The sequence below is a fragment of the Chelonia mydas genome, chromosome 8 (assembly GCF_015237465.2).
Source record: "Chelonia mydas isolate rCheMyd1 chromosome 8, rCheMyd1.pri.v2, whole genome shotgun sequence".
Taxonomy (NCBI): domain Eukaryota; kingdom Metazoa; phylum Chordata; order Testudines; family Cheloniidae; genus Chelonia; species Chelonia mydas.
In genome coordinates, this window is record NC_057854.1 from 87,707,981 (window position 1) to 87,724,931 (window position 16,951).

The window sequence follows — 16,951 nt, forward strand, 5'->3', positions numbered from 1 at the left end:
TTTAGGCATGATTAAGGACAGGGAGCCGTAGAATGTTGGTCGTACGCTAGGTGAGAGTGGGTTCCCTGTGTCACATGGGACGGCCACCATTTGGCCCTGAGCATTCTATAAAGGAATTTCTAACTTTAACTTCATCTGTGGGCTAAACATGGCAGCCATATGATAATCTCTCAAAAGGAGGAGTGAAGAATAACTTGAAAAATCCTGTACAGTGAGGGGTAACATTTTTGGTCAGAACGTAAAGACCACTAGCACTATTGGAGAATAAAACATGGACATATGTTGGAGTAGTCACCTCTGCTTGACTCTGGACTTTTCTCCATCTGAAACTCAGAGAAAAGAATACAAAAAGAAAAGGAGGACTTGTGGCACCTTAGAGACTAACCAATTTATTTGAGCATAAGCTTTCGTGAGCTGCAGCTCACTTCATCGGACACAACCGATGAAGTGAGCTGTAGCTCACAAAAGCTTATGCTCAAATATATTTGTTAGTCTCTAAGGTGCCACAAGTCCTCCTTTTCTTTTTGCGAATACAGACTAACACGGCTGCTACTCTGAAATCAGAGAAAAGAATGTTTCTATTTCTCAATGTGCATCTTCACTTCATCACATTTCTTATTGAATCAGCCAGTTGGGCAAGAGGCCAGTTTCTTCAGCTCTGCATCACTGAGATCAAAAGGTATTGATTTGAGTTAAGCTTTTAGGGAGGTGACTAATTATGTATGGGGTTAAAGGACTAAAGAATTGCAAAATATATTACCCAGTTGCCACAAACAAACCCATTTTGATAATCCCGCAGCTATGTGTGCTGAGTCTCATATTACATCTATGGAAAAATATATGGCGATTTCATTGCAGGGAGCATGTGATTATGCCATAGTTCTTAAACTGCAGTCCATCGACCACTGCTAACTCATGGAGCACTCCCATGTGCTTCTCTCACTTGGGGAAAGCACCCATTAGTCTTCACCTAGTGCTGCTTCCTACTAGATGTAGCATTGTTCAGGACTCTTTAAAAGGTTTGTGGAAAATATTTTGAGCAACTGAGGTAAATCAAACCAATTCAAGCAGCTCTCTGCATCCCTGACCAAATTGGTGGATGGCACAAAAATTAGAAAGGTAGCAAACACAGTGGAGGCTAGGACCAAGCCGCAAAATGACTTGGAGAGATTGGAGTAGTGATTGGAGTAGAAGGCAATGACAGATTTGGTAAAACCCTGCACCCAGTTAAAGGAAATTAAAAGCAGAAGATATGAAATAAGAGGATGTAACCAAACATCCTCACCCATTGTAATAAAGCCAGGTAGGGTTTTGTTTTGTTTCTTTAAACTGTATTTCCTTAATTCTGCCATCTAGTGATGTTCTGTATATAACCAAGCAGTATAGTTACCACAGAAGAAGTACAGGATTCAAGATTGGGTGTCCGTGAGAGGATACATTAAGAAGTGATCCACAGCCACTGGATTAGATTATACTCTGGTAGTGTTATATATAAAATACAGGACCTCTGTCATTTTCAAAGTTAAGTGAGTTGTGTAAGCTGTGAAAGTAAAATTCTAAAGGCTCTTCTCTTCCATTTAAATAATACCATCAGTGCTCAAGCAGCAAAGGGAAATGGGATGGAATACTTTGATTGTCCCCTGGAAATTGTTGGTTCCAAAAGCTAAGCAGAGATACCATACAAATATGGAAGCACACAGGTATTTAAATATAACTTCAACAATAAACATTTTATTCACAAAAATAAATACAAAATTACTCTGCTATTGTTATAAAGCACTGTTTAAAGTTACATTCTGAGAAGCGAGAAATAATTACTTAAATAACTGAAAATATTCCAAAAGTGAAAGCCACATAAAAATTTAATTTACAGCTTTGGCAAGGAACCCCCCCTCCCCCGCCAACATTCTATTGCATACATTCAAAGTTAAGGATAATTAGACAAAACAATGACTCAAACTGAACAGACTAATAAACCACAAATATACAGAATACATGAAAAAGCAATTTCCTGTTACTTTAACCGATTCTTGTTACATATAACATCAACTGCAAGAAAAAAATAAAATGCACATCTAACCTTGAAGGGCAAATGACCCATAACTGCAATAACACCACATTTGATAAATTAATATATTTTTAACATAACTGGTCTATACTCTTCAATGCTATTCAAAATTAATTTGCAAGCCTTTAGTTCTAGGATTTATAGTTATTTACTTCAGCAGTCATATATGTTCCTCCTAAAATTGCTTGCTAGGCAGTTTAAACTGAAACCATACCACAAAAATCACTCTACAGAATTTGCAATCTTACTGGCAGTCTCAGCATTGGCAAATGAAGGGACTTAAATCTGAATTCTTAGCAAAAGGTGAGGTATATTGATAGGAAAGTATTTTACTGCCAGTACCCATGCTGTACTTTTTCTGGGCCAAGTCATAGCCTATGGTCCATCTATGGTATAGTGCCCTCAGGACCTCTGCAGCACACCTGTGCTCCACAGCCATGATTTTTCCACTCATCCTGAGGGGACTCTTTTTTACCTCTGAATGTAGATGGCTGCCTAAGGGCTAAGCCATCTCTTTACTGAGGTGGAGTTCAGGAGTCCACTTACCCAAGATCCATATATGGTGACTGATGGATACTATCATCCAGTGGATGAAGATGAAGGTTATCAAGTTGAAGAAGACAGAAGAGAAGAACTCTTTCCCTCAGCCACCCTCCTTCCCTGCTCCATTCACCCAGTTCCCCAAAGGATGATGGCTGGCTCCCTCTTCCTGACCATCTCTTTCTCCCCATCTTCCTATTATCCTTGGCCTGCAGTAACTTCCCTAGGCTAGCAGGAAAGACGGGTCAGACTCCAGGAAGTTCTGCTCAGGAGGAGAAATATGGAGTAGGAAACACATTTGCTTGAGTATTTTGTCTCTTTTCCATGTCAGCCAGTTTTATGGCCCCTCACGTCTGGGTGGGGACACATCCTCCCACTAATGGGTGATGTGATAAGAGTCTTCAAATATGTTAAGAGCTCTTATGAAGAGGATGATGATCAGTTGTTCTCCATGTCCACTGAAGTTAGGACAAGAAATAATGGGGCTTAATCTGAAGCAAGGGAGATTTAGGTTAGATAGTAGGAAAAACTTGCTAACTATAAGGGTCATTAAGCACTGGAATAGGCTTCAAAGGGAGGCTGTGGAATCCCTGTCATTGGAGGTTTATAGGAATAAGTTGACAAACACCAGTCAGGGATGGTCTAAGTTCACTAGGTCCTGCCTCAGTTCAGGGGGCTGGACTTGACTTCTTGAGGTCTCTTCCTGCCTTATGTTTCTGGATTCTATGATCCCCTCCACTTCTCCTCAAGGACTAGGCCATGGTTGGCTCAATACAGAGCCATTTTATACTAGTCTGTGTGGTGTTACTTCAGCTACTCCTTAAACTTAATCATGGCGAGAGATTTGGCCCAATGCAACCAATACAGGATTTCAGTTTCCTATATGTCCCTATCCCAGCTGCTGAACCCATGTTAAAATATATGTATATTTATAGGGTATTTAAGTTCCATTGTTGCACATGCAAATGAGATCCAGAACCCCCCTGCCCCCAAAACATGCTTGCAAATATGATTTCAATGCAGCATTTAGAGTATGGGCCAACAGATGTGCACTTAGAAGATCAAGGTCCAAATTCACTACTGTCGTAAGCAGGTGCAATTCCATTGTTCAGTGGAGTTGTGCTCACTTACAGAGGTGAATCTGGCCCCAAATCACTGATAACCAAACTTCCACCCTGAGATCAAGAACAAATAGCTATTTGAAATTTACAGTTGACCTATATATGGATTTACCAGTTGCCGATTCACAGACTGTATGTGTGATCATCCAGCTAACTGGTCCAGAATTCCTGTACGGAGTGTAACACAGAGAATCAAGCAAAAACAAACAAACCATCAAAGAAAACAATAGCAGTAGGCTCTCCATTGAATTTCTATGCCATTCCCTTTACAGCTCTCTAAAGTCTGAGCTAATGTGGTGAATCATCCTTCCAAAATTACTTTGTAACTGTATCTGTTTATGCATAAAATCTACTTGTTTATCCTTATAATTAATAGACACTAATGATTTTGGTCACTCTTAAAATGAATACATTGCCAACCCCAGGCATGTTAAATGTCGTCAGGCTGTTGTCAATGTAGAAAGGGTGAATTTAAAAACAATTACCTGAGGTGATATGACAGATATCCAATTTCTGTTAAAGTACAACAGAAAGAGGAAAGATTGAAGGAGACTCATTAAGAGTAATTTCAAGAAAAGAATTACATAACCGCTGCCACCTCTTACTCCTCACTGTCAAAGAAAGAAATGGCACACACCGCTCACCTTAGCAATAATCACAGGGGATTAAAGGAGCACAGAGACAGAGGGGAGCAGATGGTGGATCCAGGATATGCAGGTGTTGCCTTTTTACAGAAGAGTGTAGAGATAAAGAGTGGGATTTAATGTTTTATACAGATGACGCTGAAGATGCCATGTAATAAAATGGGATGGTAGAAATTTCTCCTGCCTTACTCCACAAGGTCAGGGAAAGAGTTGCTTTTGAGCTATCAAAAATATAGGAATTTAGAGGTGGTTTGAGGTTGCTTTAGCAAAAAAAGAGATTAAATATGCAACACACAAAATAAGGGATTAAAAATTGTATAAATTGTACAGTGGCTGCCCATACAAGCCTGCCTTTCCCCCCTTCATTAAATAGAGGCACTCTCAGAATTTGCAGTATTCCTTTCACTAGTCGTACAGAATTCTGCAAATACTGAAGCAATTAGTTTTTAAAGGATGACCAGTTGTTATGCATGGTTGGGTAGGGGGAAGATGGCTGGGACCATAAATAGGCACACCAGGCTAAGGGCTGGATTTTCAGAGGCGCTAAGGACTTGAAACACCTATTGACTTTAACTGGAGCTGTGGGCGCTCTCCGCTTCTGAAAAATTAGGCCCCCCAAATGCTTCCAAGCCTGCACTTCGATTCGAGCACACTGGCCATTGGGTGGCAGGATTAGCCAAGCAACGTATAAATGGTAAGGCACAGTGTTCTGAGTTTAGAGGCATTGCAGGGAGGGAAATTAAGGAGGCTGTAGAGAGAAGGGCAATACGGAAGATGAGATGATTGCACACTGGAATTTTTCATGGCAGTGACACCTAGTCATGTTATTTCATACTGACCCAAACAAGATCAGTGGTAGAAGTCTCAACTTGCTTGTTCTATGATACACATGTTCACAGAACCAGAAGGAGAATCCCTTTTGATTTAGGCTCCAATCCAGGAAAGCCTTTAGCCTCTTTGAAGTCAATGGGATTACTCACATTCGTAAAGCTTCACCTGTGCTTAAGCTTTTTGCTGGATCAGGGCCTTGTAGTAGTGATCAACATCAGGATTTGCAAAACTGCAGTTAGCTCTTCGTTTACTTCAAAAGCTACTAGCTAGTTTTGGTAATATGAAAATTCTGAACAATACCCAGAGTTTAAAACAAAATGAAACTCAATGAGACACACCATCTTTTCAAATTTCTGTTATTTCAGTCTTCATAATGAACTGAATCCTTTCTGCCTCCAGCACCAAGTCAGAGAAGCCTGGCTTGTGGCAGGGGATTCTTTTGGGCCTGGGGTGGGAAAGGATCCCTCCCCCATGCCATGGAGTGGTGATACAGTTGCTCTGTAGCAGTTAATCCACTGCTGAGGGTGCAGCAGTTCAGAACATTTCAGCATCCTGGATTAACAGGAAGAAAAGGCTTGTGGCTCTGCCAGTCCTGCGACTGCTCCTCCCCTCCCCCATCCTCAAATCCTGCTGCACAGGTACACAGAGGGAGTCCCCTCAGAGCTAGGCTCCACCGTACTCTGGGGTGCGAGTAGAACCCATGCAGGGCTCCCTCTGCATAGCAGAACCATACTGGTTTCACTGCCTGGGGCCTTCAGAAGCTATGAAGGAAGATACCGGATTTGCAGGAATAGCAGTCAGAAGGGCTACATTGCAACACCTAGGTCTGCTTGCCACTCAAGTGATGAAATGCCATCCTTCCCAGACCTTGGAGAATTCTCCACATTCCATGTGGTCAGATATTTGTGCAGGAAGGGATGAATTTCATTTTTCATGTGTTGTCTAACTGGGCAGCTGGTGACTGATATATTTACATGGATGTTAGTGAGAACTTTTCATTTATTTTACTCATGTTATCTTTAAATTCCAGTGTCTAACACCACATGTAAGAGTCAATCCTTATGGCACGTCAATGAGCAAGACCAAAAGCCCACTGCAGTCAATAGCAGTCTTTCCATTGTCTTCAGTGGACTTTGTAACAGGCCTTTGATTGCCTAAATTCTCAAGTAACTAGTGAATTTGGGTGCTCAACCTGAGATACTTGATTTTCAGAAAGCATAAAGCACCCCAACCTGTGAACGTAAGAACCCTTTAAGGTGTCATGTCAAGCACCTAGAAATGGAAACCTCCAAAATCAGTAGTTACCTTTGAAAATGTAAAAAATTTGCTCAGAGCCCTTTTACTCTATAGCATTTCCTATTGTTCCTAGTTAAATAAAGTTCTACTACACAGCTCAAAGTTTTTGTTGTTGTTTTTTTAAATCACTTACATTGCTTTTGGGTAGATTAAATTTTGGAATAATTTCTAAACTCAATACCCTTCATATTTGAATACTGTTTAGAAGTTCTTCAAAATAATTAATTGAAAAATTCTCAATATAAAAATAATTAGTCATTATAGAGTAGAAAATACATATTTGGTTTAAGAATAGGTTTGGATTTTTATTTTGTTTTGTAATTTACCATAGAAAATTCAGGTGAGACACAACATCTGGTTTTCTCCGAGACCCTACTTCTTACCCAGTTTATCAGCTGGGTTCATTGAGGCATAAAGAGGTGAAGTGACTTGCCTGAGCTCACACAGAGAATCTTAATCCCAGTAGGATTAAAAATATAGGAAAGACCCTTTTGCTCCCAATCATTACCTGTTTGCCATTTGACCACAGTAGCTTCTTAACATTGCTTTTCTATAATGGGGTCTCATGAAATGGGACTGGAAAAAAATGGTACTTTATTGTGGTACCTTCACTACTAGAGCCTCATTTTCAAAAGGGGCCTCCAAAAATGTGCCCATTTTATTTCCGGATGCACTATTTTGCCAAGGCAAAACCCCACAAAAACGGGGAGGCTATAAAGCCTTCCACAAGAAGTCTGACTCCTGTTATCTTACTGCACTAAATGTACATCCCTAGCTACTGATACAGTCTCTTATTTCTGGCAATGCTTTATACGCTGTTGTTCTACTTAACGCACTTTCCCTTGATTGACAGGCATAATTTCCCTGTAATTATTCGCTCCCAATGGTAGATGCCTTCATTTTTATTTAAAAGGGACAGTGTGGGGGAAGCTAGGCCGAACCCACCCCCTCTATTGGTAAACGTCTCACTGTCAAGGATTTACTTGAAGGATGCCAAGTACTTTTCTTTAAAGTAATCATTGCTACCAACTCGGTCTTCTTTTTTACATATTCAATTTAATGTAGACCCCACCGAAACAAACAGCATATACTCACTGTTACCCATCATAAATATGCTGGGGCTTTGTGTATGACGCTACCCAGCACAAATGAGTTTCGTTAATGGACGCGCTGGTTTCTATAGGAGCATTGTTTTATACATAAAGGTATTTAAGCTGGAGAGCGAGCTCTCATCACATGAGCCTGAGATGATGATGAGCTCTCCTTATACTATATGCACTATATAAATGGGATGGGTGCTTCACTCCTAAGTGGTGAACATACTCTCTGCGTGTACAGACAGGTGTGCGTACACACAGGGCCAGTTCTAGAGGTGAGCAAGCAGGGCAGCTGCACGAGCTGCTAGCTGCCTGGGCGCATTGTACAGCTGCTGCTCTGCCTTTTGTTTGTATTCGGAGACTGATTCTTCCCCCACCCCCTTTTTCTTTTCTTTTTTGCTTGGCTGCTCTGCGGGTTTGCATTGTGCCGTAAACATTTTCCACACTGGCCAGCAAGACACCTCAGGCCATTACAGCGCACACGTGTGCACTCCCCCGCACCATGAAAGCCTGGCCCCTTGTTACGACACCAGTTAGCTGAACAAGTGACTTCTACTTTGGACAGACAATTGCTGTGCAGAACTGTCCACAAGGGGACTTTTCCCATCTTTGCTTTTAGGCACTACAGAGCTGCTTGTGCAAGGGGGAGAGATCAGGAAGGCCATGCTCCCTATGTGCAGCCTGCTTTCATCTTCTGCCTCCAGCTGGGGAAGCATGGGCTACTCCAGCCCTAGGCCTGCAATAACCCTGAACCCATTGCTGCTGCAGCAGGTGGAAATTGGGGAAGAGAAAACACTGCCTTCTCAAAGAGCTTTTTCAGAGGTGTTTGGCCTCTGCCTGGATCCTTACCTCTACTGAGAGTTGTGGTTCCGTTGACAGATGGCTCCTTTGGCACTGTGTGCTGGGACTGCGGCCTGCTATTGTGTGTGGTGTTGGGCAAGCACTTCATCTTCAGTGCCATCACTCAGTTCCTCAGTTGCAATGGGCTCCCCTCTCCCAGAAGGGGAGGGGCTTGGTAGCCATGCACATTTGACGGAATCACCTGTGGTCCAGGACTGCTATAAAGCTGCCAAGGGCCTGTCCCAAGACAGGCCTTAGACTAGGATCTGTCCTAACAAAGAGAAGTTTAAATAAAATGCCACCTTTGGAATCCTTGTCATAGGACCTTTCAAGACCAACTTTCTCATTTGAGTGTTTGCAACAGGATATGGTCAGAGAAACATGTAGAGTAGGCACCACAAATAGCTAATTAAGTACCAAATACTTGAAACAACAAAACGAGGAAAATGAAAGCCCTAATCTGAGGTTTTTAAATTAGGCCACTATGTGGAATTCTGTGGGGCCAAAGTGCTGATTTATGTCAGTCAAATGTAGGCACAGGCATCCAACTTCAAAATGTGGGCATTACATGTTCACTATTCTTGAGAGTTTCCTGAGGGGAGAGGTGGGTGGGGAAGATATTGACCCTTCTAAAAAAAATTCTAACAGTAGCAATCAGGTAGATATATGGGACTATGCTGTTATGACTTAAGTTTTGGTCTCTGTTGTCTCTTGTAGTTTAACGGTGGTTGCCTGAAATTGTGGCATGTATGGTACAAAGGTTTTAACAGAGTTTTCATATTTAAGGCTATTTTTGATAAAGGGATTTAAATCAGAAGTAGTACCCTGAAGAAACCCCATGTCTTTGAATAAACCATTTGTGTGAAGATGACACATCACTCTAGAATTTTCTGTTAAAAAAATTTCATTTTCATTTTTTTTAATTGATGTTAGCCCTAAGTAATAAAGGCTCCTCTCAGGACTGTCTCCATCACTGAAAATGTCATCGTGGTCTGAAGGTTCTGAAAAGCCCTCAGAAGAAACAACAGAAAGGGATATCGTTTTGCTGGCTTGGCTCGGATGTTGATCAGGCAATATTAGAAATGCCTGATTTCCCACCTCCCATGACCTAGAGAAAGGATCAGTAACTAAGGAGTCTTCACCTAGGAAGCATCCATTAAATGAACCACTTAGATTCTTTTGCTGTTCACAAAGCCCACTTGATTTGCAGTTACTGATAATTGTAGCGTACTTAATATTGGACTGTCTCGTAATTCCTTCACTGACTTTGTCATCATGGGAACTCTCAGAAAGGCAGTTACTGAAATGGCTGCTAGAACAAGCCGAGTCATGCTCAGAGTCTTGAATCTTTGTGAACATTGAATCAACTGCTAATAAATCTTGCTTGTCTTCACTTTTCAATGCTTTAGCAACATTGATGTCTTCCAAAACTATTTCTGGCTCCAGAAGAAGAGGCCCAAATGATATTGCTTCAGGATGCTTGATAAAAAGATGCTCAAAAGTTTCAGGCTAGAAGAAAAGATATATTTTAATGCTCATCTATCAGTTAATAGCTTTATTTCAATATGAAGTTACTGTACTTAAGAGCCATAGATGAAAACTTTATAAAAAGTACACTGATGAAAAACAAACAAAACCTAAGTCTGCTATGTGGCAGGGTATCAAAGGGGGGAATTGGGGATAGAGAAAACAAGCACATGCCTGTGTCTTATATGTGCAGGGAAGGATTGCTCCTGGAAGGTGCTGAGCATTCTGGCTTAATTCAGCAAAGTCCATTAATTTCAATGGCACTATTCATGTCCTTAAAATGAAGCTAGTACTTTAGTGCTTTGCAGGATAAAGCCTTATATGCTACAGGATTTTTTTGGCATTTTATTTTAATTGCATGAACAATTTGGCATATTAGAAATGAATCAAAATCATTTACACACAACTGAAATGACCCTGCCTGTTACAATTATACTATCTAGAGTCAAATCCTGCCATCCAATAATTTTTTTAGGCTCTTCACCTGTGAGTAAGGACTGCGTGTTTGAAATTTACACACACACACTTATTTTAAGGAAATGCATCTTATCCTACATCATAAAGGATGTGAAATATATATAAACATTTCAAATATACCGCAGTATAAATTGATAATAGGAAACTGGCTTTCCTATTTACTACTAAGAAAAGTTCACTTTAAAGTGTATACCCACTGATGAGTTTAATTAAGACAAATAAAAAAAAATAATTAGTTAAAAACAACAGATTGTGTTTATGTTAACAAACCATACAGATATTGTATCACAGCAGGAAACCTTCCAAAGTAATGATTCCAAATTTCAAAATGCTTAGGCTATTGTACATTATAAAAAGGTATGGTACAATTTTATCTATCTTAGGCTCGTGGGTGTTTGTTTAACCTAGAATAGCCATCACCATAGCATTTAAGCCCTGATTTAGCAAGGTATTTAAGCATGTTTTTAAACTACTCACACATTTAAATGTCAACACTTGCTTTGGTACCTTGCTGAATTGTAGCCTAAATGCTGATTTGGGATAGCTTCTGCAGTGCTTGCATGCTCAGAACTCTCATGGACTTCAAAAGTACTGTGAATATGACATTTAAAATTAGCAAACTGATTACTGAAATGAGCTGCAGACAGTTGCTACAATGCATATACCAAGCAAGGTCTTTAATTCATATTGAATGTCCCTTACTGAAATTTATCCTTCTCTAAGGCAGATCACCTATGAATCCAGGTAGGAATGTAGGAACTGTTGTAATGAATCAGATCAATGGTCCATTTAGTTCCGTATTCTCTCATCAGCAGTGGCCAGTACAAGATACTTCAGAGCAGAAATCCCACAGTAGGCAGCTGTGGACCTCTCGGCAAGCACGTTTCTTTCTGACCACCAATTACTAAAGGTTGACTTATGCTCTGAAGCATAAGCATAACTCTGGATATGAATTCTACAGAATCACATTAAGAATACTGCCGATCACATTTTATCAAATATCAAAAATTAAATGATCAAATACCACTTTTTAAAATAGACATTTCAATTAGCAAAGGTCACTTTCTGCTGAATCAAACACATCACTAAGTAAAATATATTAGATGAATATATAAATACAATGAATATACAATCTCCTGAGAAAGATGTAATACTATAATATAATGTAAATAATGACAGAGTAATATATGTAAATATCGCTGTAAAATATGTTCTCAACATGTGTGTCGTATGATTTGTGCAAAATATTTTATAGCAGTTAACATAATTCTATGAAACCAAAAGGGAATACTCATGGCCTTAGGTGGCACAGAGTAAAATTTAATTCACACTCATTTGCCAGACACAAGGAGACTACAAAATATGCTCCACTCACAATCCTGCAGTCCTTAGGTCCTGCTTAACTTTACACACTGGGAATAATCCCACTGAGGTCAATGGGACTACTCACACTATGCAAAGTTAAACATGTGCATAAATCTTTTCAGGGATAGTGCCATAGTCATTACTCAGCCATATCTCCCTTGGAAATCATTTGGAGCTTTGGATAAGTAAGGTCTGCAGGATTAGATCCTATGACCCAATCCTGCAAACACTTATTCACATCCTTATCCTTAAGTACAAGAGTCATTTCACTGGAAAATCAGTGGGATCATCCATGATCTTAACATTAAGCACGTGTGTACATTTTTGCAATATTACAGTACAGACGCAGGATTTACCCATCCTATGCTGTACTGCATTAATGGTTAAAAATGATAATATTTTGTTAAACTAATACTCCATAAATACAGCCTTGCAGTATCAATCACAGAACATACTATATCAAATACACACATTAGTAATCAATTATTGACTCTAGTTAACCTTGCATTCTGACAGACGTATCAAAAGAAAATAAGAGTTACACCTGGCTTCAGACATAAGGATGTTAGAGGTTTCTAGTGCTGCTATGTGGAAGTTTTATCCAGGCAATGGGTATCAAAGCTAATGAGAGTTACAGTACAAGTTCTACACCTCGTTTTTCCCACTGGAAATTGCATTCAAATAAATGAGGGCAGAATCTGGCCCCAGCTCCATAAATTCCTTCTATTTTCAAAGGCGTATAGACCATGGCCTTGGATGCACATGGAATCAGAGAGACACAATGGTGCTCATCTGAGGACAGTATGGGTACGTCTACACTGCAATAAAAATAACGAGTCTCAGAGCCTGGTGAATTGACTGATTCACAGGGCTTGGTCTGCAGGGCTAAAAGTTGCAGTATAGACAGTCTCCCTCTCAGGCTGGATCCTGGGCTCCGAGACACCCCTGCATCGCAAGGTTTCAGAGCCCGGGCTCCAGCCTTTGCCCAATGCCTAAACTGCAATTTTTAGCCCCACAGCCCAAGGCCTGCGAGCCCAAGTGAGCTGACCCGGGTCTGCTTCAGCCATGCCATGAGTCTTTTATTGCATTGTAGACCATACCCATGTGGCCCATTTTTCACTAAGATTAATAAAGTGTACGAAGGAAGCATGCATTAAAATATAGACTGTATTGCAGTACATGCTGTCAAAGGTCACATGACCCTTCAATTTCCCATTCAGCACAATACATTGTGACGGGGCAAGGCCAGATGGCTATAGAAAAGTAGTGGGAGACAGATATTTTAGCTCCAGGCTAAACAAATCCCTGGTATAGGATAAGTGAAATGGCAGCTGCTCCAGGTCAATTAAGACACCTGGGGCCAATTAAGAACTTTCCAGAAGGCAGGGAGAATGCTAGGTTGATTGGGACACCTGAAGCCAATCAGGGGGTGGCTGAAACTAGTTAAAAGCCTCCCAGTCAGTCAGGTGGGTGTGCATGTCAGGAGCTGTGGGAGGAAGTTGTGCTGTTGGAGAGGCTGAGTAGTACACACCGTATCAGGCACAAGGAAGGAGGCCCTGAGGTAAGGGTGAAGTGGAGCTTGAGGAAGTGAGGGCTGCTGTGGGGAAGTAGCCCAGGGAATTGTACATGTCACGTTTCTAAAAGGTCAGCTACCATAGCTGATACTATTAGGGACCTTGGGTGGGAGCCTGGAGTAGGGGGTGGGCCTGGGCTCCCCCCCTGCTTTGCCCCTGATTAATCACTGAGACTGGGAGACAACAGAGACTGTGCAAGGAAGGATAACTTCTCCTCACCTCCCTCGCTGGCTTATGATGAAAATGGCTCAGTAGACTGTGATCCTTGTCTCTAGAGAAAGAAGGGTTACGAAGAAGGTCACAGTGAGCCTCTGAGGCTAGCGAAATCTGCCAGGAAATGCGGGACCCACAGAGGCAAGGACAGAAATTTGTCACAACACTTTATATTCACATGCATAACTTCTTTCTCCTTAGCTAGGAACCCAACAGGACATAAGAATATGGAATAATGTCATGGGAATATAAATCCTTTACTCTCCTTTGGCTGTTTGTAAATTAGTCTAACTTCACTGATTTCAGTGGACTTACTCCTGATTTACACCAGCGTGGGAGGAGAATCAGGCCCACAGTCCCTGATCCAACATGTGAGTTATTGGGGCAGTGGTGATAAGTTTCCTTTTCTATATATAGCTAAGTTAATTAAGTAAATAAAAAGGTCTCTGTGCTACTCACACTCACACACTTCCTCCAGCAATATGCAAATCTTTGTTCAAAGCCCTACATCCATATTTGATACTTTTCAAAATTGTAAGGCATTTTTGCCATCCTTGTCAGTATAGCAGCACTGTGATGCTAGTCCACTGCTCCATGGAGCTAATGGAAAAAGTCTCACTGACTTCAGGGAGCTTTGGATCAGGCCCTATATTATATATTTCAATGAACTTTGTTTAATATTAAATGATATTCTTTGCATTCTAAAAGTACAGCAACACTTCAAACAAAAAAGAAAAAAAGACTTTAATAGGTTAGCTATAAACAGGAAACGATGCTAAATGGAGATTATACTAAGCAGAAGTTGCCATATTAAGGGTAACAACAGATTTGTACACACACACGCGCACACACACATCTAATGTCAGACACTATTATTAAAGTGGCTGTGATAATAGCTTTGTGTTTAAATGATAGTGAGTGAAGTACCTATCTACACAACACAACATGGACAATGGTGCTTGTCACAGAAAACTGCGGCACAATGAACACTCTGAATTATTTCTGCAAATTCTTTGGACTAAATTCTGCACTCAGATGCATGTCATCAGCTCCCATTGACCTTTATGGGAGTGCTGTGCACATCCTCAACATGCCTGAAGTCAGTGGAAATTCCCAAAGCTGTTCAGCATCAGAATCAGGCTAGTTCTTGGGCTAAACAACCAATAACTCTGTTAAAGAATTATATTAGGATGATAATGGGACAAGTCTTGCACTTAACTAGCTGAATCTCAGACCATTCTGATATTTCTGTTTCTATGGCTCCAGCCTCATAGGTGCTGGGCATTCTCATCTCTTATTGAAGCCTAGGAGATGAAAGTGTTCAGCCCTCTGCAAATCAGAGCCTTAATAAACAGGTCACTAAAAATGTGATTTAAAGCAAGATTTTTGCCGACATGCGTAGCAAACCCTGCTCTAAGCTGCAATATGGCAATTGTTCCTGATTTTGCATGGGCATCTTAAGTTTTGAACAAAACTATTTCCAGGACTATCTTTAAATCAATCATCATGTATTGTATCTGTGTTTCCTGTCTTCTGAATGTAAACAGAAAAATCTTCTAACAATTCTGTATATGAAGTCTGGGAGCTGGCACAATGGTTCAGCAGGAAGTGATCATGATTAGACTTCAAAGAATGTCCATTCTCTGTTTAAATGAAATGAAATAAAATAAAAGATGAGAAAAGAAACTTCACTGGGAATGAAAATTAAATATCTGAAAAAAATCAAACAGTCATGGTCCATTAGATGCAGTTTCTTTAGGAAATAATAATCCTGAATTTTTAAGTTACTATCTCAATGACTACACAATAAGTGTCAAATTCTGGAACAGAAGACAAATTCTCAGCTGGTTTGAACTGGTGCCCGTTCATTTAAGTCTGTAAATTGGCACAGGTCAACTGTAGCTGAGCCAGTTTGCACCAGCAAAGAATTTGGCCCTGGGTGTGGACATGTGCCCTCCCCGCCCCTGACTTCAAAGGGTGTCATATAACTAAGAATCATCTGGTGGCAGGATTTAGCTCTACTAAACACTAAGCCTGGATTTTGACTCAACTTTGAGTCCTAGCCCCCACTTCCACCCACACAAAAATCAGTGTGACTCAGGTCAGCAAACATACAGGACCTGTGTCCTGGCACGCTGCTGGAGGAGTGGGTCAGAGCCCAAGTCCTGCTCTGACTCGAGTCCAAGCCCTATCTTTTTTGCAGTGTGGATGCAGCTCATGCTGCAGATCAGAGTCAGAAGGTCTGCATAATGCAGTGTGAATGCATTAGCATGGCTGTGAGACCTGGGTCCAGAAACTGTTAAGCCCAAGTTTACAATGCAGTGTGGATGCTCAAGAACAGGCTTGGAAACACTGGGTCCACAGACTGAGGGTTACAGTGCAGTGTAAACATACCCTAAGATTGCCCATGAATTTCAAAATAGGTCTTGATCCGAGGTTCTGGCCCACATCCAACTGTCAGCTTTCTACGGCTGAAGAAAACTCCTGTGTTTTGCCACTCTCCATGGCTTCAAGATCTTGTGTTTGATTATTTGGATAATTCTTAACAGTTTAACACTTTAAACTGAATGTAAGTGTGTAAAACACAAACCCATATTAAAAAAAAATGTATCACTATGGAAACCCATACCTTCTGAAAATTAACTCCTTGTGCCCAGGAGCAGTTCTTGGGGTTTGGAACATCCTCCCAGAACAGTTTCTTCATTCTGAAATGTTTAGACAAAGCATTGGTTTAGTACTGATTATGCACATTGTATATGGCAGTGCTCAAGACAGAAATATAGAATGCTCACTATCATGGCAGCACAAAGACATAAGCAGAGACAGGGTAATGGCTGATTTTCAAAGGTACTGAACATGGGCATTCAGAAATGTCTAGTTCCCAGTGCTGTGTTCAATCCACTAAACCAGAGGTTCTCAAATTGGGGGTTGTATTTGGGGGGGCGGGGGCATGAGAAGCTTTGCGGGGCTCATTTTACCCACAGCAATGAATAACTAGCAGGGCTGATTCCTCCAGACATATCAGCCTGCAGATGGTGCTGTGCCCTTGACTCTTGATGGCGCCGTGCATTGCGACGGATGTCTGTTAAACTTGCATAGGAAAAGTATACAAAGTCATTGCCATCTGTACGTTAATCCGTTTGCTACGATGTGGCATGCACGTTTAATTGTAAGCATTGACCACGATCGCAGTTTTGCTTTTGCTTTTATTACAATGGGTTACTGGCTCATTCATGCAATTCATGCAATTGCTCTGCTTCAAAAAACAGGCGCACCCATCATCCTAGTAACAACAGTGTGATGCCAGTAAGCACTATCTCACTTCAAATTGACATTATTCCATACTTAAATGGCTCTG

At 40.9% G+C, this 16,951-nt stretch overlaps 1 protein-coding gene across 2 annotated transcripts in view; it reads right to left on the reverse strand.

Moving 5' to 3' along the window:
- Nucleotides 1–5,355: 5,355 nt before the first annotated feature.
- The window catches only part of LEPR (leptin receptor), a 76,635-nt gene continuing 65,039 nt past the window's right edge, over nucleotides 5,356–16,951 (reverse strand). Inside the window, exons 18-19 of one of the 2 annotated variants that reach the window (XM_043520991.1) lie at nucleotides 16,223–16,298; nucleotides 5,356–9,946 (exon numbers count right to left, since the gene is read on the reverse strand). In XM_043520991.1, the coding sequence (XP_043376926.1) occupies nucleotides 9,125–9,946; nucleotides 16,223–16,298 (898 nt within the window). In that variant the 3' untranslated portion in view covers nucleotides 5,356–9,124. Of the gene's footprint in view, nucleotides 9,947–10,627; nucleotides 15,237–16,222; nucleotides 16,299–16,951 lie in introns of those variants that run through there. The other variant, XM_037907611.2, reaches the window with a different exon arrangement.